General features: G+C 40.6%; 2 protein-coding genes across 4 annotated transcripts; one reads left to right on the top strand and one right to left on the bottom strand.

Annotated features, from left to right (window-relative positions):
• The first annotated feature begins 2,773 nt into the window (after window positions 1-2,773).
• GHRL (ghrelin and obestatin prepropeptide) lies at window positions 2,774-7,266 on the top strand. Of its 2 annotated transcripts, none has more exons than XM_054033703.1 (5): window positions 2,774-2,901; window positions 3,121-3,264; window positions 3,720-3,830; window positions 4,430-4,508; window positions 6,870-7,266. In XM_054033703.1, exons 2-5 carry the CDS (start codon window positions 3,142-3,144, stop codon window positions 6,914-6,916), a joined length of 360 nt encoding a protein of 119 aa, XP_053889678.1. In that variant the 5' UTR covers window positions 2,774-2,901; window positions 3,121-3,141; the 3' UTR covers window positions 6,917-7,266. The 2 variants fall into 2 exon arrangements, with proteins under 2 accessions (XP_053889678.1, XP_053889677.1); XM_054033702.1 differs by having other exon boundaries at window positions 2,778-2,901; window positions 4,400-4,508.
• On the bottom strand, window positions 6,505-21,444 carry TATDN2 (TatD DNase domain containing 2). 2 transcript variants are annotated; one of them, XM_054033699.1, is made up of 7 exons: window positions 21,350-21,444; window positions 20,509-20,950; window positions 17,541-18,032; window positions 12,973-13,884; window positions 11,965-12,092; window positions 10,233-10,416; window positions 6,505-9,242 (listed from the first exon to the last, which is right to left on the bottom strand). In XM_054033699.1, the coding sequence occupies exons 2-7, from the start codon at window positions 20,935-20,937 to the stop codon at window positions 9,102-9,104; spliced, it is 2,286 nt and encodes a 761-aa protein (XP_053889674.1). In that variant the 5' UTR covers window positions 20,938-20,950; window positions 21,350-21,444; the 3' UTR covers window positions 6,505-9,101. The 2 variants fall into 2 exon arrangements, with proteins under 2 accessions (XP_053889674.1, XP_053889675.1); XM_054033700.1 differs by lacking the exons at window positions 20,509-20,950; window positions 21,350-21,444 and adding an exon at window positions 20,408-20,473.
• Between the last annotated feature and the right edge of the window lie 171 nt (window positions 21,445-21,615).

Raw genomic sequence — 21,615 nt, 5'->3', positions numbered from 1 at the left:
CAATTTTTTTTTCCCCTAAGACAAATGTCATGATAAAGTTTAGCTATGGAAGACTTCACAACAAAATTAAAAAATCCAGAACATGAAAATCAAAATGTTTGAAAATAAATGAAATTACTTTATTTTTTATCCTTATCCCTCCCTCTCCCACCTTCCCCCTCCTGCAGCAGAATGTGAAAAGGACATTAAAATTAGTTTTGTGCCTTTTATTTGTGATGGCCTGAAAGTTTGTTTTTGTTTTATATTAAAACCATTACTCATTTTACATGTTTTTTTGCTGGTGAATTAATGGGGTGACTATTACAAGCAAAACCTAAGCACCTGAGAGAAGTGGTTTTTAATCAGTCTGTTTAAACTTTTTAAGTTTTAGCACCCTATTTCACTCCAGCTTCTGCCAAAACACTTGAGAGAAAAGGTCTCTCTGTGAACATAGGAATTAAGAACATTAAAACTGCCATAGCAGGTCAGACCAATGGCAACCTAGCCCAGTAATGTTTCTGACAGTGGCCAATACCAGAGCTTCAGGGGGAGAGTATAGAACAAGGAAGCTGGAGCAATCCACCCATCTTCCCCTCCTGGCTTCTGGCAGTCAGAGGTTTAGACACCCTGAGCATGGGGTTGCATCCCTGACCATCTGGGATAATAGCCCCTGTTGGACCTATCCTCTATGAACTTTTCTAGTTCTTTTTGGAACCCTGTTATACTTTTAGCCATCACAACATCCCATGGCAATGAGTTCCACAGATAGAGGATTGTGTGAAAAAGTATTTCCTCATTTGTATTAAACCTGTTGCCTATTAATTTCATCAGGTGACCCCTAGTTATTGTATTATGGGAAGGATAAACATTTATCTTTTTCCACACCATTCCTGATTTTACCTACCTCTACAATATCCCCCCTTACTCATCTCTTTTCTAAGCAGCCCTAATCTTTTTACTCTCTCTTCATATGGAAGCCATTCGATACCCCTGATCATCTTTGTTCCCCTTCTCTGAACCTTTTCCAGTTTCACTATATCTTTTGTGAAAGGGGGTGACTAGGACTGGACATAGTATTGAAGGTATGGAGACACCATGGATTTATACAGTGGCATGATGATATTTTCTGCCTTATTTTCTATCCCTTTCCTCATAGTTCCTAACATTGTTAGTGTTTTTGTCCATGGCTGTGCATTTTGTTGAAGTTTTCAGAGAATGAGCCAATGAGACTCCAAAATTTCTTTTTTGAGTACTAACTAAATTAGAACCTGTCATTGGAGAAAAATAATCCCTACTTTATACACTGTGCATTACTTTGCATTTATCAATGTTGAATTTCATAATTCATGTAGTTGCCTAGTCACCCAGTTTTGTGATATTACCATGTAACTCTTTGTCAGCAGCTTTGGACTTAACTATCTTAAATAATTTTGTATTATCTGCAATTTTGTCACTTCACTGTTCATTCCCTTTTCGAGCTCATTAATGAATATGTAGAACGGCATTGGTCCCAGCAAAGATGCTTGGGGGACCTTACTGTTTCCCTTGTGAAAACTGACTATTTATTCCTACCCTTTATTTCCTGTTTCTAACCAGTTACTGAGCTATGAGAAGACATCCTCTCCTATCCCATGACTACTTGGTTTCCTTAAGAGCCTTTGCTAAGGGACCTTGGCAAAGGCTTTCTGAAAACCCACCATGGATCAGAATAGCAGTCCACCTAGTCCCGTATCCTATCTCTGACAGGTACCAGAACCCTCCAGAAGGCATCTGGGAAATAATCTACTCCCTACACAGGAGTCACCTTGATCGCTAGAGGTTAGAGATTGGCTTAAGGGCTGAAGCATGAGGTTTAATATCACTTTCAATTTTTTTTTGTCACTAATTATGACAACTCTGCCTATTCTTTATCCATATAAATATCCAATCCCTTTATTGAATCTAATTAAATTCTTGACCCTAATGACTTCCTGTGTTAGAGAGTTCCAGATTAATTACACATTATTTGAAAAAGTATTTCCTTTTATTGGTTTTGAATATTCCACCTTTAAATTTAATTGAATGTCCTCTAGTTCTTGTGTTAGGAGATAGAACTCCAGCTCCAGCTCTGTAGTCTCTAAACCATATGCTTTTATCATGTCCCATTCATCTCCTTTCTCCAGGAGAAACAATCCCAGTCTTCTCAATTTCTCTTCAAGTGAGAGGTTTTTCCCAGCCTTGGATTACTATTGTCTCTCCTCTCCAAATCCCCCTCCCAGTTTTGCAAAAGTGAAAGAGAAACACATTCCACCCCAGGTACTGAGGGCTGAAAGCCCCTCCAAGTTTGAGCCCTCCAGCAAAACAAAGCAAGGCAACATCTGATAAGGTAGAACATAGGCAAAGAACTCTAGGGGGAAATTAAAACAAAACAAAACATACACCTCCCAATTTCATTTTCTATTATAGGTCACAAGCATAGCTGCTCTATATCTTAGATACACTCCATTGAACTATACCAGTCCAACTACACGTAAAAGTATTCTTAGGAGAATAAAAAGCAACTATTTAATCTTTAAGTAAATGGAAAAGTCTCTAAATTATGCTCTTATCTTCTTTAAAGAGTCACTACCATACCCCGCAGAAAATCTAATGCAGCAACAGATCTATGCATTATTTTCACTTGTTGATTTTGTCACAATGACATGAGCAGAGCAAGTTTCCAAGGAATTCCAAATACATGTTGGATTGCATTTGAAAAGGTGTTTTAGCACAAAACAAATACTCCAGGCACTATATAAATGCTTTACAGCAGCAGCCATATGATAAACAAGAAATCTCAGGTAGGTAACCTTTGTGACTGCCTTTTTTGTTTTCCTACACACTTCCTCTCTCCTGTCCCCGCTCCTACAGTTTTACATTTTTCTACTTGTGGAGGGAAATAAGGTAAGTTTCATACAATTTTATTTCTTATTAAAGTAATAAACTCACCTATAAAAGCTGGATCTCTGTAAGGCGACCAACTACCTCATATACATCTACCTTTAGTAAACATTACAAATTTATCTGAAATCAGTTCATGAAAAATTGGGGGTTGAATCTGGACTCAAGGAAATAAAAGAAGTGTTACTAAAAAGCATATTATGTTTTCCTATCTTTATTAAGTTTTCAGGTTTGATATAGTCTATGCCCAAGACACTCATGTTTCTCAGAAGCACTATGCTGGGAATTCTCCTTATCTGCATTCTCTGGACAGAGACTACTATGGCTGGATCTAGTTTTTTAAGCCCTGAATATCAAAACACACAGGTAAAATTAGGTATATTTTACTTTTGTTCCCTCTTCTTCCAAAACTACTTCTTGAGACAAAATAATTTTTTATAATACTCAGAAAAACCTAACAGACTGCCTCAACTTAAGAAGGTACAAGTTCTGCCAAAGAAGAGATTTATCCCAATTCCCAGATGAGTAACGTAAACCAATAGGGCTGCATCCACAGTAGGAAAATTAGGACCCACAATTCTGCAGTGGTGACAACAAAGGGGGATGTTGTAACAGACAGGACTTTGATGACTTTACCACTGTTGTCTGCTTACAGCAAGGTAAGAAAACAGCGTAGACAAAAAACCCTGTCTACACTACAGCTCCCACCTAATGAAGCTGCCCATATGGTGAATTATGGGCTCTAACTTTCCTATTGTAGACAAGGCCTAATTGTTTGTCTATGGATAGAGTATTTACACTTTGTTTTGGTTACTTTCCAGCAACGAAAGGATCCAAAAAAGCATACAAAGTTAAACCGCCGGGCTGCAGAAGGATTTTTGGATGCAGATGCAAGGCAGGCAGAAGGAGACAACAATGAAATAGAGATTAAGGTTTGTATTTTACAGTCAATGTAATATGAGTTTTTAAGAGGGTTTGTTTTGTATATGACCACATAATACAAAATGTAATAGACTGTGATACACAAAGGTGGTACAAATCAAAGCTATACTGATATCCAATTTGAGAAGCAGTTAGAAAAAGCACTTGAAAATGGTAACCATAGCTAATCTTTAAAAAAAATCTAAAGCAGTTTAAAATTTATTGCAACTGGTCAAACTGCAACCTCCTACTGAAGATTTACTTCCATTTCAAGATACATGTGCAATGAAATTTTACTTTGTAGACTTTCTTCATTAATCTCATATTTTGCTGTACTGTTTTGTTTACAATAGCTATACACTGGGTAATTGCGGTTCCTTGTGTATATAGTTATTTCAATCACAAGTCAGGTGGGTTCTTAGCAGGAACAAGTTTTCCTCATTTTCAGAGAGCTCCGCTAAACACTGATCCCATCAATGTAATCAGTCCACAAAGCCTGTTTACCCAATAGCAGAAAAGAATTAAACTCTCTTTAAGGAAACTGTTAAACTGAGCTCTTCTGGTTTGGTGTTTTCATTAGCTTAATGTTCCCTTTGAAATTGGTGTCAAGATAACAGAAGACCAGTACCAGGAGTATGGACAAGTGCTGGAGAAGATCCTAGAGGACATTCTTGCTGAGGACACTAAAGGTACTTCTCCCTCCCACATCCCAACTCCTCTGTGCGGGACAGGCGGGTGGAGAAGAGTGTTCCAGCAAAAGTTCTTGGAAGTAAAGGGTATTATCTAACTTAATATATAAAACATTAGGCCAAGATTTCAAGAGCCACTTTGGCTGTCCAACAGGACACTATGTAAAGGGACCCGATTTTCAGGTTAGGCAAATAGGATCCCTCAGTGTTTTATTTGAGAATCCAAAAATAGAAGCACCTAACATCATGGATTACTTTTGAAAATCTCAGCATTTTTTATGCCTCCCAAAAGCCAACACCTTCATCTCTCTGGCAGTGAAAGAGACCAAAACCAGGGTGGATAAAAATCAGATTTTATTTAAATTTTTTTTTATATATATATATAATGCTTTTTGAGGAAAAACCTATCTAAAGATAGTTTTAATTAAGATACATTGTAGCTCAAAGATATCTCATCATGGAATAGGGATTATAAATTCTAATTCTATAGTATGAGACAATATACTCATGTAATGTTTAAGAAAAGTTTTGTAAATGAGTTCCAATAGTTCATGGATTAGGGACCCAATCTGATGGGGTTCCACAGGCTTCTGTATAGATTATTTAGGTTAATATTTCCAATGGGACTCTGTGCTCAGTCTAGAAGATACCATCAGAGATGCTTAGTTTTGCAGTTCTCAAACTGTGGATTTGTGTCTCCAGAGATAACATGCTTGTTAACAGCAAAAATGTTTTTAAATACATAATATATAGAGGTGAGAAATAACAGACCTCAACTCTTTTGTCCCTCTGCAAATTTGTGTACACAGAGTCAATCCCTTACCTCTCTCTAAAAGTGCAAAGTTTCAAAAAGTTCAGCGAATAGAAGATAGTTGGGGGTGGAATTGATCTGGACAAGGAAGTAGTTTGGAGATAAATCTGAGAAGCGAGGGACATATGCGTATTTTGTTAAAATATTATAGGTTTGCTGTTGAAGAAAAAAATCCAGAATACTTAACGTTGTTGTTTTAGTTAAATAAAACAATTTAAATGTCTGTCTAGTGATGTTCTCCTCCTAATACAGCATGGCAAGAAAATCCTCCAAATACTAATGATTTACCTGTTGAACTGGAGATAGTTCACCTCCCAGTGAATTCATAAATAACTGCTTCAAGTACCTTTGGTAAAAGAAATAAGCAGACAACCATTCATTTTCTGATATAGCTATAAAACTAATCGGAAAAGTTTTCAAAATAAATCACTGTTTAAAAATGTATAGTGTGTACCTTCTAAAAATGAAACCTATATCTATCTCTGACTTGTGAATAATATGTATTAAGGTTATAACACCCAACAAGAATGCACTTTTATGTAGAAAACCATGATTAAATCTAGTCTTCCTGACTAATGATTTAAATCAAATCCACCCTGACCAAAACTATGCATTAGCAGTGAAAAGCAAACAAAACTCATTTTAGTTGCCATAGATACTATTTTGCTGTTTCTCCATTCCACCGTATCAAGACCAAATGTCTTATCCTCCCCTTCAAGGCCCTGGTGCTTCTCTCTGCTCTTTTATTGTGTTGGCCCTTCACCCTCTCCACTCTGCCAGCAATGCCAGTTTTGATAGTCTGATTGTCCATTCCCACTACAGATGTTTTTGTGCTTTTTTCTGCATGGCTCCTTAAGCTTGAATGGATGGATCAGCACGGCCACTTATTCTGTCCTCCTCAAAATCCCTTCTCAAGCCTCACTTCTTCCAGGTCTCTTAAAAGAAGTCAGCCACTATAATTATCTAATAGCAGCAAGGATGCATAGAACTGTGTATACGTCTTCCTCTCCCCCACTTTTCACATGCCTCTTAGTAACACATAAAATAAACCTTTTTTGACAGGGACTACAACAGGAATTTGATCTTGGTTGAGCCTCTGGGACCTACTCTAATGTAAATATTAAAAACGAATGGAAAAATTAACACATGAATTACATACCCAGCAAAACAGACAGAGGACAAAGATACTTTTTGGTTACCTTTTATTCAATACTCGGAGTACATTCACGTGCAAAAATCCAGCACGCCTAATTTTTTTTGGAATATGAATATTTTTAGACGTCTGGTCTGTTAAATGAGTAATCAGAGATTTCACCCAATAAAATCTCTAGAAACTACAACACAGATGTTATGAATCTCACTCTGTAATATGGTAATATCCTGTTAGAGAGATCTGATCACTGTATTCTTGTATGTCTGTCAAAACATCGATTGTTTTGTTTCTGAAAGTTACATGGCAAGGATTTGTAAACCTGTTAATACCTCTTAAATAATTAAAAAGTAAAACAAAAAAAAGGAAAAATTAAAATCTCTACCCTCTTCCCTTTCAGAAACCCGAAATTGGCATGAGTTGAAACATGAAGATGTTACAAACTGATTAGAGTACAACAAAGTTCCACTCATTGGCTTGGATTGCTTTAAATCTTGCTTTACATTGTGCAACAGATGATAATAGCATGTATTAAAAGACAAATGCATGAAGCTGAACAGTTCGCAGTTTTTAAAAAATGACATTTTGTTGTGCAACAGATCTTTTGAGGAGGTTGCAAGTAGTATATGTATGGTAGACAGATAACAGCAAGCAAGGTCAAACACTGAAATCTAAATTGTTTTCTTACCTTTCAAAACTATGTGACTGAAGCTACCTGTTCTAAACAAGTGAGTGAAAAACTGTTAATTTACCATATGCTTCTTTCAGCAGAAAATAAAGCTAGTGTTGAAACCGCAGTCATTTGTTAACTGATTCTATATACATGTGGCACTAGATGCAAATTTCAGTCTCCTTTATACACCTATGTATATGATAAAGAGATGTGTATATGAAGTCATCTTTTAATAGCTGAGTTAATTACATAAGGCATAAGTTGACATAATTACAAGGGCCCTATCCAGCTCCCACTGAAGTAAATGAGAATTTTGCAGTTAATTTCAATAAAGACAATATTGTCTCCTTAGTGGTCCTAAAGAGGAAGGGGAGCAGCAAATTATACCCTTTAGAACATGAAAGCTTTTAAACTATTGCTTTGTCAAAAAGATTAGTAAATTCACATGTGGCAGTGATCCATGACGGGGGGCGGTGGTATAGCCAAACCTACTGAGATATACACTTATGTGGTGGAAATACTGGACAGCTTCACATTCAAATCTTTCAGTCTGTTGATTTAAGACAGGCTATGTGCACTTACATTAATATTTGGAGTAATACTTTTAGAAAATTATGCATTTAAAAATCTTTGTGCAGAACATGAGGCCACAACACCTGCTTGATACTAGCATACAGATGTGGACAACGTACAAAGTGGAAAGGTGTAACTGAACACTTTCACAGTGTCATTTATTAGTTTGGAGGGGTTGCCCGATTGATAAATGGAAGAGTCCCAATCTAATAATCTAGGTTTTACAGATAACTAAAATAAATCTACAAACTATTAGCATAGTTCTGTATAAACCAAACAACAATTTAACAGTATCTCTTTCTCAGAGATCTTTATTTACAAATAAGCTTTAAAAAAGTTTCAACTGTAGTTTCAAGGTACACTAAAAGTAACCTATATTACAGAAAAATTAAGTCATTGTCATTTGTCAAATTGCCCTCTGAAAGACATTAAAACTGCCCTGAAGTAGTTTAAAATTAGACTTACTTTTACAAAACGCTTATTTTGAGACGTATATTCACCAAAGTGCTTTGCATTTCTGTTACACAGGCATTTTTCTTCATGATAACATAGCTGGGCCACAACCCCATATAAGAACATTCAGAATAGATTTCCACATTCAATTGCATACTACAGGATCCATCAAAAGTGGGATCAGTGGGCTTCTATGTTCATACTCCACTTCAGTTCTCTTAAAACCTCACTGTAGCCAAAAAAACTGATGTCTTTTTGAGGCCATTCAACACACTGGTAATTTTAACATTTTGCTGAAAAAATTTAAAAGCTTATTTGGCACCTACATGCTGTATACTTTATCCAAAGAAAGGCACGGGTATACAAACAACACAACAATTTGGGGTATGTTTTCATTCTGTGACATGAGGAACTCTGTGCATAGTTATGCATCAAATTCTCTGCTCTGATGCATACTCTTCTCTGTATAGCCTCAGCAATTAGGTGCTTTAAGAAGCCAAGATCATTATCCCCTTTTTGGGCTCTAACTACACCCAAGTAATCCATATCTGCTCAATAATTATAAGCTGTTCACTCTCGAACAGGCTAATACAAATAAAGCTGAATAAAATCCCATAATATTTTCCACAGCAGATTCTCTTTGTCTCCACAAGAAAAACCATTTACCCAACAAAGACCTCAACACCCTTTCTTGTGGCATGCCACAGGGACACAATGGGCCAGTAGAGAATTAAAAGGGAACGTGTAACTCTTTTGGGAGGAGTGGGGGTGGCAAGTCATGAGTACTTAACACTAACCATCATCTCCAAGTTGGATTGCAGCATAACATTTCGGGGCCACAGAAGACATAATATAGATGTCACTTGAAGGGTTTTTCACCATTTCACAGTAGCTTTCCTGACCTCGCTCTTCTCCACATTTGCTAGCACCATCCTATAGATTGTACATGTGATTGGTGTTCTGCCTTAGAACAGCCAAGGTACGGGAGAGTGGCAGATCCTTCAGACGGGCAATCTCTCTCACTGTGTGCAGGGCTAATCCTGGGTGAGAATACTGGCAAATGCTTTTGGGAACCTGCACAAACATTAATGAAAGGGAAGAGTTAAGAATGGTGCAGGTCATTTCCTCCTATTCTGTAGTATACAGAACTAGTCAGGAGTTAACACTTAAAGCCTCTAAATATGGTCACTGATATTTTTCAGAAAGTGTCTTTCAACAATAATACTATTTGATGTTCCCAGTGTTTCCTCCATCCCAGAGCTCTTTATAAGGGCAGCAGCAAGCAAACAAACTACATAACAGAGGAGGGAAACTATTGGCAAGAGACATTGGAGTAAACATCTCTCCATTCACGCAAAGCAGAAAGGACCTCAGTTTTTAAAGTCCTATATGTAGAGAATTAAGTATGTTGACCGCAGATAAACAAAGGGATGAGTTGGCCATGCTAAGAGCTGAACCTGTGGTTCTAAACAATTTATAATTTCAAATCTGAGGCTTAGACCACTGCTACTTTGTAAAGGGAACACTTCACCAGACATACCATATTAGAACTCGCTTCCAGATCCACGTGCTTTCTGAATATTTGAAGCAAAACACAGGCCTACAAATGCAATATTCTAATCCAGAGGTCGGCAACCTTCGGCACACAGCCTATCAGGGTAATCCGCTGGCAGGCCGCGAGACATTTTGTTGACGTTGACCGTCCGCAGGCACCGTCCCCCGCACTCCCAATGGCCGCAGTTTGCCATTCCCAGCCAATGGGAGCTTCAGGAAGCAGCGGCCAGCATGTCCCTGCAGCTCTTGCCATTTCCTGCAGCTCCCATTGGCCGGGAACGACAAACCGCGGCCACTTGGAGCTGCGGGGGGCCGTGCCTGCGGAAGGTCAATGTAAACAAAATGTCTCGCGGCCTGCCAACGGATTACCCTGATAGGCCGCATGCCGAAGGTTGCCAACCCTGTTCTAATCCATTCCTTCTTGCAGATATCCTATCACACTTCTGATAGAGCAACATTAACAGCACGGGCAGAAAAGAACGTTTTGAGCATTTTTAGAAACATACTTACCTCCTTAGGGAGGAAATAGGGAGCATCCGTTTCGACAATTATTCTGTTCAAAGGAATTTTTCTTATCGTCTCTCTGGCTTCAAAGGCAGATGAGTAAGTCAGCAGTGCAGTGAATCCCACAGAAAGGTTTGGAAAATGCTCTAGCAATGGCTCTATGACATCATAACTACCAGTAAAGCAATGCCTAAAGATAAACAGAAAACTTTGGTCATTCTCCAAGGTAACAGTTTTGCAAATTTCTAATAGGAGACAGACTAAGGGGATAAGAATTCAAGGAATCCAGTTCTCAGATTAACCCAATCCTGTCTAAAGTTTCAGTATTTAATGGAGATTGACTCAAAACTGAAGGGGTCAGGAAGGGTGGGATTATTGTAAAAAAGACAGGGAAAAGACTGCAAGGATTGGGGCAGGCAGCACAGCAGTCAAAGCAACAACCAGGAGCTAATGATACTTAACATGGTTGCTGCCACAAGGATAGAATTCTTCCCAACAATTTAGAATAAAAATATCTGTGTAGATCATTCATTTAGTTCTGTGTAGTGTGCAATGCATTCCTACAGATCATGCATCATCTGGGGACTTCGAATCACATTAAAATGCAATTTAGATATTCCCAGCATTACAATTCTGGTTTCATTCATGATTTTGAGAGGTTTGACCTCTTATAAAAAAAAACAAAACAGAAAAGTTTTAACAGAAGAGAAGTCTGAAAAGTTTTAACAGAAGAGAAGTCTGAAAAGTTTTAACAGAAGAGAAGTCTGAAAAGTTTTAACAGAAGAGAAGTCTGATCTGTTTCAAATGGATACCATCTATTTAAATAAATTACTTGTTTCTGAAGGCCTTTTATTTAACTGTAACAAGAGTAACACCTAAAATTACTAGAACCAAAAGAGATTAGAGAAAATGGTTTCCTTCCCCCTGGATTTATCTACACTGTGTGTTAAACACAAACTTGTGTTTAACCAGTTCAATGGTTTCCCCTTTATAGTCAGTTTCCTCTTTTTGGGTAAATCTCTTACAGAGTAGTAAGGGGAGGAAACAGATTTTAAAATTAAAAAAACGGCTAGGAAAGTGTGATTGTAAGAGTCACAAGTTGGCAGATAGAATCAGGGATAGGTGCAATAGCCAACAGTACTTTTACCTCTATTTTCAAATTGACAATGCTCATTCCAGACACTAGATGTCCCTTTCCAAATAAGTCAAATTCACAGCTTCAGAACAAGACAGTTTATATACATATATACATATATATAAAAATGGAGATATCCTATCTCCTAGAACTGGAAGGGACCTTGAAGGTCATCGAGTCCAGCCCCCTGCCTTCATTACCAGGACCAAGTACTGATTTGATTTGCCCCAGATCCCTAAGTGGACCCCTCAAGGATTGAACTCACAACCCCGGGTTTAGCAGGCCAATGCTCAAACCACTGAGCTATCCCTCTCCCCCTATATCAGAACAACTTCTGCTGTATCATTTCCTGTCCATCCCTAAGGCATCCTAAGAATTCTTTTAAGAAGCCACAAAACATTACTTCTGCAGTAAAGCTTCCATAATTTTAAGCATTGACGATCCAGCTACCTCCCTATTTCTTTTTCAATTAAAGTATCACCTGGTCTGAACAGTTTCATATATTTCCTGGTTTGTTATTTTACTAATGTAGGTATAATTTCTGATTTAATTATATGATCTCCAGCAATGAATGACAGAATTTAATTTAGCAAATACAGCTACCTGTGTATCTTGTAGTCTTTAGGCACAAACTTTTTCATGATCCCCAGCAGATCATCATCAGCCTCTCTGCAGTGTATTACCAAGGGTTTCCTTAAGGACACAGCTAGTTGCAGCTGCTTTTCAAATACCTGAATAAAAGGTAAAATAAGAAATGAGCACTGCCTTAATTTCCACTAGGACTGTTCTAGAAACAAAGGGACTACAATGGGGTGATAGTGAGTGGGGGGGTGGAAAAATCTATCCCCTAATTTATGCCAATTTCCTGTAAATCCATTCACGTTTTCAGATGAATTGTTATAGATGACACCCAGGCACTATGGTGATCGGTGCATTAGCTTTCTACACCAATAAATGTATTCATTTCAGTTTTAGTTACTTGGATCAAACTATCACACACCCATACGTTTATAAAGTCGTATTTTGAAGCACTTTCCAAAATGTGAATAGATATTTTTATTTAACAAATGGGAAAACTGAAGGTGCAGATTTTTCCTAAGTTAAAAAGGAAGTATGTGACAAAGCTGGAAGTAGAGTGGAGTTCTCCTTCCTTTCAGTGTTGTCCATGATGCTCCCCTACAATACTGTATGGTGCTTTTGGCCAACTATCCAGGTATTTGTATTATGCTCATCACTGCCATATCAGAACTCCTGCATTCTAAATATTCATTTCAGAGGCTGCAAGAAAAAATAACTAGAATACACATTTAATATGCTTTGTAACTGGCCAACAATCTCATTTACTTATCCAATGTCTCCAATTCAAATTTGGAAAACTGTTAGGAGGGAAGACACAGTAAGAGTATTCGATGAATGATTTATAAGTCTTCATCTGAAATGGTCTAATTCACACATCACCCTCAGGGTTCTCTCCTATCCCAAAACGAATATAAAAGTGGTAGAAAGCTAAAGTATGTTGTATACAGAGAAAAGGAAAAGTTTAGAATCCATAGGTAGACCTAAAAGAAAAGTTCCAATTAGTACCATACAATTAGAAGCTTAGCTCCTTACCTGGTGTTGCTTGGAGATATCAGTAGAGCATTTATAAGAGTAGTCTAGACCTATCTCTCCAAACGCAATAGCTTTCGGGTGCCTCAGTGCCTGTAAGAGATTTCTTTCATGGAGGTCTGTGTAGTAACGTGCAAAATGTGGATGACAGCCAAATGCTCCCCAAACCATTTCTTCTTTTAACAAATCCTCCCACAAGAAGTCCTTTAGGGTCCGAGGATCACAGAAGTCAGCTATACAGCCTTGAAATTCTTTAGGAAAGGAGCTATTGTAAACTTTTCTAAACTTTGCAAACGTACCCCTGAAAGACATCTTGGAATATAGCATGTCCAGGTGGCAATGGGTATCAATGAAACCCTCCTGTAAATGTTTAGGGAGTTCAATAGTTGCTTCCTGGTTTACATATTCAGAAGTAAAAGAATCAGACATCCGTGCTCTAGAGATAATGGGAGCATATGATTCTGCTTCCTTGCTAGACATTCTGCTTTTCTCCTCAGAGACCAGGGAAGACTCAAAGGAATGTGATCTCCAATGTCCACCTTCAATTGCAGACTCTAGATCTTTCGATGTATTGGAAGGAGTGCATGCTGCAAATTCTACAGAAATATCACAAAGATGACTGCTACTTGAGCCACCTAAATAAGTAGTATCCTCACTGGGGTTTGAAAATGAACGATTAGGTGGTTTTGGACTACTTGTCCAGCACTTCGCAAAGTCACCCCATGGGCGATTGTAGAGATGAGCAGGGTACATTACGTAATCAGTTATAACTGGTGAATTCTCCAAAATAACTGACCTATTGTGATGTGGAACTGAATCCTCCTGGGAGAACCTAGCTAAAGATTCTACATCGTCCACATCAGACCAATCACTTCCCACGGAGGGATCCTTTTCCAGCATATCTCGCTCTTGGAACTGCAAGTCAAATGGAAAACAACATATACAACCGAAACAATCTTAACTTTGTGAATAGTAAATTGTAGGTGTGTCAGAGTTAGATGTTCCACTTTGTATCCTGTTTATTATTTACCAAAACCAGAGCTGTTCCAGTAAGCACATGCAAACCTCAGACTGAACTAATATACAGGGTTGCTGTCTGAACAAATTAATTACTGACATGAGACTAAGGCCTTGTCTACACTTAAAAGCTTTGCTGTTTTAACTACGCTCACATAGTTAAGTGGCAAAACCCCCTTAGCATGGACCCAATTATACTGGTATCGCTTATTTTTGTTTGGCAAAATGAAATAAACTTTATTAATATAACTGTCTACACACTGGAGGCTTTACCAGCATAATGTCAATTATATAAAAAAAATAACAGTCACACCACCAACTGACAGTTATCCTGGTAAAACTTTTTAACTATAGAGCAGGCCTAAAAGGAATCCTTCAGATGTCAAGCTCAGAATATGTGGTAAGGCAAGGAAAGCTGCTAAGAGAGGGGCTAGGTAAGTATAAGGGCAGAGATCTGTACTAACTATAGCTCACAGACATCAGAGCTGTAAAAGATTAGGTCATCTGGACAGGATAAACAGGCTTTTGTAGGATTTTTCCCTACAGAACTTTATACCCGAAATTTGACCTACATGAAATTGTCATTCTTTTCTCAGGCAATCCAGGATGACCTAACAGATCACCTCCATCTCTAACGTCTATGATTCAGTTTCTTTTATAAAGAAGGAAAGACTGGAAGGAGAATCCGATTGGAATACAGAATTGTATGGTAATCACAAAGAAAAATGTATTTATTTAGATGTATACAACAAGTGCCTATCCTAGTCTCTAGATCGGGGTAGTCAATTATTTTTTTGTCAAGGTCCAAATTTCCTGATCAAGGTATAGTGAAGGTCTGGACTCCAGAGAAACATTTTTCCCACTGCAAGTGCCCCTGTTCAACGAACAAAAACAATGTTGTGTAATATACACAGGGCTTATTGCAGGGGTAGTCAATAGGTAGACCGCATGCCAAATACAGACCGCCAGAGGTTTTTGACCAGATCATGAAATTCTGGGGGCTCCTTGGGCAGTTAGTGCGAGGGAGAGGAGGTCTAGCGTGGGCAGAGTGACTGGCCACGTGCTGGCAGGCTTGGGGGAGCTGGCGCCCGGGCTGACAAGTAACTCAGGTATGCAGGTGTTCCCCTGCCCTCCCTAAATGGAGCCCTGGCAGGTGCCTGGGGCTGGTAGTGGGAGCCCAGAGTCTTGGTGCACTGGCAGGGCTCTATTTAGGGAGGGGTGCCTCCCCCCCGCCAGTTATGAGTCAGCCCCATACAACAGCTTCCCCAAGCCCACCAGCATGCAGCCAGTCCATAGACCCCCTTCCTTGCACTAACCCTCAGAGTTTTGTGGTCTGGTCAAAAGCCTCTGGTGGTCTGGATTTGGCCCACAGTCTGCCTATTTTACTTTTCAATGTAAAATTGAGCAGTAGATTTCTCATCCCACTCCAATAATGAATGTACAGATTGCCACTAGCATATCTAAATCTAACCCACCTCCACAGAAATCTCACTAATAAAAACCCTCGGACCCTCAGCCTACTACCCCTTCAAATACCTGGGACAGAAAGTGAGCCTCAAAGTTCCTTAAAAGGTTAATAACCCAGGTTCTAGCAGAAAAGTGGATTCCCAAAGTCTCTCCCCATCACAGAAAGCTGTATGTTAAGATTTCAGAAGTGACTACAAGAAAATATTTCATTCTAATTTACTGTAGTCAAAATATACAAAAATAACAATAGTTAGCTCTTATATAGTGCTTTTCAACTGTAGATCTCAAAATGTTTTACAAAGGAGACAAGTATCATTATCCCAATTTTATAGATGAGGAAATGGAGGCTCAGAGAGGTAAAGCAATTTGCTAGAAATCACCTAAATCTGGCACAAGCCAGCTGGGAATAGAAATCAAGTCTTCTGAGACCCAGTCCAGCGTTCTATCCACTAGGCAAGACTGATTCCCAATCAGAAAAAGAATTTAATAAATCCCATTCTTCTCTGATTTCTACAGAGATCCGTCTCATATAGCACCCAACTGGCACGTATAAGTAGTTGTATCCCTTATGCACCCTACAGAACAAAACAAAGGATCCTAAATCTGATTTATATTAATCATGCATAGGAACACATTTTGATTGTATCCTTAAATATTTTTTGAAAGGAAGGGGTACAGCAGTGCCTAAAAAATGTAGGGAAGATTTTCAACCATAGCCTCTGAAGAATCCACAAATTAAGTTAATAAATTATGATTATTAAGAATGTTGCAGCTAATATATTACTTCTCTATTTAAGTTAATTAGCTCTTCTTATTCTAAGGGACTGAACACAAAGATAAAGGGCAACAATATTCATCTGTGGCTACAACAGGACTTGCATCTTCAAAGGTAATATCATATAAGTTATGTAAGATATAATGCTATAAAACTAACACTGCATAGACAGGGATGTGTTGCTTTCTACAGTCATCTTGGGATTATTATCCAAGTGTGAAACAAGAGACACATTGCTACCACCATTTTATGTTCAGAGTTACTATATTTCAGTGTTTAGCTATACTGAATCCCATTTTCCTTAAAAAAAATAGTGATATTAAAATGCTTCACATTAAGACTTTGTTTGTACAATTGACAGTGATATATTCTACACATTAAAAAATAGATCCTTCAAAATTAGCAGCTAGTATTTAGTGTTCCTAAATGCATATTCTTTATATGTAGGGGAAAATGGAGAGCTGCCATTGAATTTTACTCAAATGACATCAAGATCTAGTAGAGAAATCTATGAGATTTTTCCCCCAATATTGGGCCCTTGCTTTGTGTTTTGAGTGTATCCAATTTGGTCAAAAATACAAAGAACTTTGGTTTGTTCATTTAAAGTTTTAACTAGTAAAATTCCAAATACCGTATATACTCGTTCATAAGCCGATTTTTTTTGTAAAAAAGTGACACACGAGGGGTTGGCTTATGAACGGGTATAAAGAGGGAGAGGTGGGACACAGCCCCTCCCCCCAACAAAGACAGCACAGCCAGAAGGGTCTCTCCGCTTCTGGACACGCTGCTCTCCCTCCAGCCTCCGAAGCAGCTCCAGCCAGGCCAAAGACATCCTTCCCTGGCCCTCTCCAGATAAAGTGGGAAGGGATGGGATGGGGAGAGTGTGGGGGTCCCAGGCTAGGGGTGGGGTCATGTGGGGGGTGGTCACAGCGGTTACTCCCCTGACCCCCAGCTTCTCCTCCCCAAAACATTTCCCCACCAGTTGCTGTCCTGACCTGTCAGGGTAAGCAGCTGGCAGGCTGGGACACTTTGTTTACTTAGGTTTACCTCCATGCCTGCGGACGCAAGGTAAACAAACCATCTCGGCCCGCCAGCGGCTTATCCTGATGGCCCAGGAGCCAAAGTTTGCTGACCCCTGCATTATAGGGTCGGCTTATGAACGGGTCATAAAAATTTTCCAATTTTACTTATCCATCTTGGAGGGGGTGGGGGGGTTGGCTTATAAACGAACCAGCTTATGATCGAGTATATATGGTATGTTTTGATATGTCCTAGTCAAGGAACACTACTTCATGGCCTCACACACACTTACCTCATAATCTTCTTCTGAACTCGAATTGTGTTCGTCCACAAATACAAGCTTTGGAGAGGGTCCTGCAATATCTGGCCTTTGGTAATTCACATATTGTTCTTCGGGGTTACTCTGTCCAGTGCTAACTGAACTAGCACAAGCATTGTTTTCATCTACTGAAGTTTTCTGTCTGTCTGAATCTAGCTGAGGTCGCTGATCTTCTTCACGCCTTGAAACTGCACAGATACTTCTTGAGTTGCCATCTGATTTGCAAGACTCTTTACTAGGACAGGGGCTTTGATCTTGATCTCCATTTGATGTACATGCCTCCTTTCTGACCTTTTTCCCCAATGTTTTCCCAAATGCATCCTGGAGAGCTTTAAGGTATATTACTGTGGATCCCTGATCCTTCATTCTCTTCTTCCTATGATCCACAGTCTGTTCTTCTGAGACACCTTTACCTTCAGTCTTTGGTGTGAGGTTACAGCCTGCACCACCCTTGGATTTATAAAGCTATATAAAAAAGGAAACAGCATTATGTAGGTGCTCATAAGTACTAAACATTTTACTAATCAGAAAGCATGTATACTTTGTTGGGGGTGGGGAGGATAAAAGGATAAGAATCCCTCTAAAGCACAGAGGACAGAGATGGGCAGCCTAAAAAATTTTACAGCACCACCCACAAAGCCTTAAAGTCTCCGCACGTGCTGGAGTATGGCCACACCTCTTATGAAAAGAGTGGCCAGAATCTGCTTCGTTTTCTGCAAAGTAAATGCCACCCTTGGGCTTCTGGCAAGCTGCCAATCCAGCTATAATTCAAGAAAATGTGGAAACCCTGTAGTAGGGGATCATTTCTCCCCACTGGGGGCTGCTATAGTCTCTGCATTGTTCCAGAGGACTACACTCTTATCCCTTGTAGTAAAATAACTGTCTCCTAACAGTAGTGTCACAGGAGGTGTCTTTAGACTAGTCAGCACAAGAGAGGCCATATTAGGATACTGTTTGGAACAGCTTGGTCCCATTCCAAGCAGGAACTATGCTCTCCCCACTCAAAACAAGCCATAGGAGTCTTTGCCTATTAAAAGAATACACTTTTCAAATAATATTAAGAGAATCAGGCATGCTGCAACCTAAATTATATTTTGATTTGCACAGCTAGACCAACTCTCTTTGGCCTAAACTTTGCTAATATAAAAACAAACCCAGTATGTTAAGCTCCAGAAGCCAGTCTCTGTAAACATGGATCAAAGCATATTAATGAAAATAAATGATAGGATTTTGCTTCTTGAGGTCAAATGAAGGTCTAAAGGATTTTTCACCAAAGGAGTTTTACTGCTTTAGAAATTCAGATTGTCTCTCTCTCATTTTTCCTGAAATTCTCTAGAGAACTAAATAATTAATTGGGTTATAATATTAAAGATATAAAGTAAGTGAAACCCGATAGAGAACCAAAATGATTTTTATTCAGGCCATTTAAAACTCTAGGATTTTGTTTGGCTTTGTTAACTCCTATATTGAATACAAAGGCTTAAGAAACAGCTGGAAAAGAGAGCTGTTAAAGATTTGACATCCTAACCCTTCAGCTAAAGGTCAAGAAAGCTCTTAACGTACTTTTCTGGAGCTTCCACCTTTCCTGTAAGAGACAGGAAGACAAGATTTGAAAGAACTTCCAGGGGAGATATTGAAAAGTTTACACAGTTCTAAATTAAACTAACAGGAAACATGTGACAGTTGTACAAAATGAATTAATAATGAAAGGTAACGAGAAAATAAATCGGGCACTCTGATTAATCCGTTTTACAATACAAGGGAACAAGGACAGTGGAAGTGAGTTTACCTAAAAAACCCAAAACTTTATGCCTTGTGTACATGCGCTTTTAAACAATGTAACTCACTGCCACAAGATATCACTGAGGCCAAGAATTTAGTAGGATCAAGGATTAGACATCAATATGGGCAATCAAAACATGTAGCTACATTAAAGAAAAAAACACATGGATAGAAAATCCTCATGCTTCAAGGCACAAATAACCACTAACAAGGATTAAACTAGAAACTTCATTAATGGACAAGTTACTACAGTATTAAGGGTTTTTTGCACCTTTCTTTGAGCATCTAGTACTGGCCGAAGTTGGAGACAGGCTACCAAATAAAATTATCCACTTGTCTGATTTTGTATGGCAATTACTATGCTCCTGATATTTCCAAGGTAAAACAGGCTAAAAATCTTTCTCCCTTACCCCTATCCTGTCAAAACAAACCAACTTTTTAGACCTTTTTTATACATCAAGAAGAAACACAGATAGCACAAACCTATTTTCTCCCTTTGCAGGTTACCTTAAAACATACACACACACACACACTTTTACTAGGGCTTTGTACGAGAGGCCAGAAAAATTAAGCCAGTTGTCCAAAACTTGCCTGTGCAACAGGATGAACCTTTAACTTTCACTCTTCACTGACCTTTGCTTCAGAGCAAAAACAACGAGGCGTACTTGTGGCACCTTAGAGACTAACAAATTTATTTGGGCATAAGCTTTCGTTTTTGCTGATACAGACTAACACGGTTACCACTCTGAGCACTACATTAAAACAACACACACTTTTACCACGATAGTAAGCACTATATATTATAAGACAAGTGAAGACGCTTGGGGTGTGACGCCAGCCCCCGGCAAAACAGGAGTGGTGTTTTTAAAAAGTGGTTGGCAGGCCAAGTGAAAACACTGCCACTCTACTGTTACCTTCTTCAACGCCTTCTGAAATGCGGCTCAAAAAACTCATCTGCCTCTCAACCTGGAATCTGTCCCTGTACATTTTTTTAAAATGTTTGCAATAGAAAAAGGCCCCCTCGGGTAATGAGCTGCACAAAGGGGGCAAACACATACTTCCTTCACAGCGCACCAAAACATTCAAAGCTTTGTCAAGCGCCTCCTTTTTTCGGTCAACTTTTGCCTCTAGTTTGCAGCCGTTTCTGTTTATCACATACCTCCCGGTTCAAGGATTTCCGGGGCATGGAGACCATGTCTGCCTTGGAAATTTCCCAGCCAGGATGTTTCCTGAGCAGGGTTCTCCTGGGAAGGGAAGAGCCCCTACCCCCCTCTTCCAGGCTGCTGCTGCTCCCCTCTGCTGCGTCTGCTGACTCTGGGGAGGAGCCTCGTGCAGAGAGCGCGGCCCTGGAGGTCTCGCCGGCAGAAAGCCCTTGGCAAACGGGCTGTGGGGACAGCCAGGGCCGCGCCCGCCTGCCCGCCGCTGGCTTCCCAGCGCTCCCGGCCTCTGCCGGGTGCGCGGTGGCGGAGCCGGGGCGGGAGGACGGACACGGCGGCCCGTCCTTGGAGCATCTGCGGTGCTTGGCGGGGGAGCCGTCTGACCAGCTGTCCCAGGCGCTCTTCGCCTTGCGGCGCCTGGCGGGCTCCATCGGGGCTCGGCACCTGGGCGGCAGAGAGAGCAGCCGTTAGCCCGGCTCCACGGGGGCAGCCGAGCGGAGGGGGACGGGGGGCGAGCCCGCAGCACGGGCAGCCAGGACCGAGCCTAAGTGAGCGAGCGACCACCCCCACAAACACCGCAGCGCGCCCCGGGCAGCCCCCTGCAGAGTCCTCAGCGGCTGAGGGAGCTCCGCTGGCCGGGCCGGGGGCGGGCCGCTCGGGATATGCGCCCGGCGGGGGGCCAGGTGCGGGCCGTGGATGGAGGGAGCCAGGGAAGGGTCCAGCAGGGGCGCCCCCCTCCTCTCCACCCGCCCCCTCGCCATCGCTGTGAGCCCAGCCCAGCCCAGCCCCGCCCCTACCGCCCGCTGGAGCCCCGGCGCGCGCCCGCCCTGACGCTATTATCACCTAGGGACAGGCTGCGAAAAAGGGCGCGGGTCGGGAGGGGCGGGTCTACGACCGGCTGGCCCCGCCCCTCCGCTCGGGGCCGGTCAGGCTGGGTCGGCGCGGGAGAGCAAGTGGCGGGAACTGGGCTGTCGCGGGGCGGTGTCACGTGCTGGTGGCCCTGCGGGCGGGGGGAAGAGCATCGGGCTGCAACCCGCGCCATGCGCACACAGTCACTGGTGAGCTCCCGTGTGTGTGTGTGTGTGTGCGGTAGTGCAGGTTGCGCGTGC

The sequence above is a fragment of the Malaclemys terrapin genome, chromosome 7 (assembly GCF_027887155.1).
Source record: "Malaclemys terrapin pileata isolate rMalTer1 chromosome 7, rMalTer1.hap1, whole genome shotgun sequence".
Lineage (NCBI taxonomy): Eukaryota > Metazoa > Chordata > Testudines > Emydidae > Malaclemys > Malaclemys terrapin.
The sequence above is the reverse complement of the archived record's forward strand: the minus strand, read 5'-3'. Positions and strand labels throughout refer to the sequence as shown.